This window comes from Helobdella robusta, assembly GCF_000326865.2.
Source record: "Helobdella robusta unplaced genomic scaffold HELROscaffold_168, whole genome shotgun sequence".
In the NCBI taxonomy this organism is placed as follows: domain Eukaryota; kingdom Metazoa; phylum Annelida; class Clitellata; order Rhynchobdellida; family Glossiphoniidae; genus Helobdella; species Helobdella robusta.
The window spans coordinates 19,965-21,279 of NW_008703935.1; the positions used below are offsets into that span (position 1 = coordinate 19,965).

General features: G+C 35.5%; 1 protein-coding gene across 1 annotated transcript in view; it reads right to left on the reverse strand.

The window, feature by feature from the left end:
* HELRODRAFT_184119 (hypothetical protein) overlaps nt 1–1,315 on the reverse strand; it is a gene marked incomplete at both ends in the record, with an annotated part of 8,290 nt that overhangs the window by 5,239 nt on the left and 1,736 nt on the right. The window contains 2 exons of the mRNA XM_009015825.1: nt 531–569; nt 889–942. Of these exons, the coding sequence (XP_009014073.1) occupies nt 531–569; nt 889–942 (93 nt within the window). The remainder of the gene's footprint in view (nt 1–530; nt 570–888; nt 943–1,315) is intronic.

Here is a 1,315-nt window from a genome sequence, read left to right on the forward strand (position 1 = left end):
TCGTCGCGATCCTCACATTACTGGCACTCTCGATAAGCTAGGCATTCATATAAAGCTGTGAAGCTTCCATCGCGTGATTGTGAGTGTGTGTGAGTATGTGTGTGAGTGTGTGTGAGTGTGTGAGTGTATGTGAGTGTGTGTGAGTGTGTGTGTGTTTGTATACTGCTTGTTTCGGTGTGTTGTAAACAAACGAGTGAGTGAGCCAAGAGGTGTGACATCAAAAATGCTTTTGCTTTCATTCATTAACTCATTAATTCAGATTTTTTTATAATATTGATTGCCAACCAACCAAAAAACCAACCAACCAACCTACTGACTTACCAACCAACTAACCAACCAACCAACTGAATTACCAACCAACATCCCAATATACCAACCAACCGACCAGTTAACCAGCCAACTAACTTACCAACCAACCGACCGACCAGTTAACCAACCAACTCACATACCAACCAACCAACATTATTAATGAGTAAGGCCAATTTGGATTTGGTGGCAAAGAGTTCTTCGGCTTGGTTTGCGTACCTCACCTGATCCTGCACCAACCTATCCGCCAGGGAAGCTGTCTCCTGCAATTATTATTATTATTATTGTTTTAATTATAATTATTATTATTATTTTAATTATAATTATTATTATTACATCTGTTCTTAATATTAGTTTATTGGTATAACGATGGTAAAGATGAGGACGATGACGACGATGATGATTATGACGACGATGATGATGATGATGATGGTATGATGATGATGATGGTATGATGATGATGATGATGATGATGACTACGATAGTGGTGGTGGTGGTGGTGGTTGCGATGGAGACGATAACAATGATGAAGTAAGAATGGTGATGACGACGACGATGACGAAGGTGATGACGGTCACTAACGGCCTCCAAGTTATCAATCCTTTCTCTTAAAAGTCTGTTCTCTGTTCTCAATCTCTGTTAAGAAATGGTAGAGAAATTGTAATGGGTTGTAACGAATGATAAGCAATTTTAAAAACTTCTGTGTGATGCTGTGTAATTAAGTTTGTAAATAAAGAAAATACAAATAAACGAAACATAATGAATGATATAAAATAAATATGAAATGAATGTTCATCAAAAAAAATTAATAAAAATTGAAATAATTATTAAATTGAAATTAATATGAAGCTAATTGAATGATCAACTAATGCATGAGTGAGTGACGGTTTATTGAAAAATGGACAGATTAGACCGAGAAATAATTAAACAAATGCGACAATAAGTGAATGAGTGAAAAAGGAATGAATAATCATTATATGGATGAATGGATGAATGAATGAATGAATGA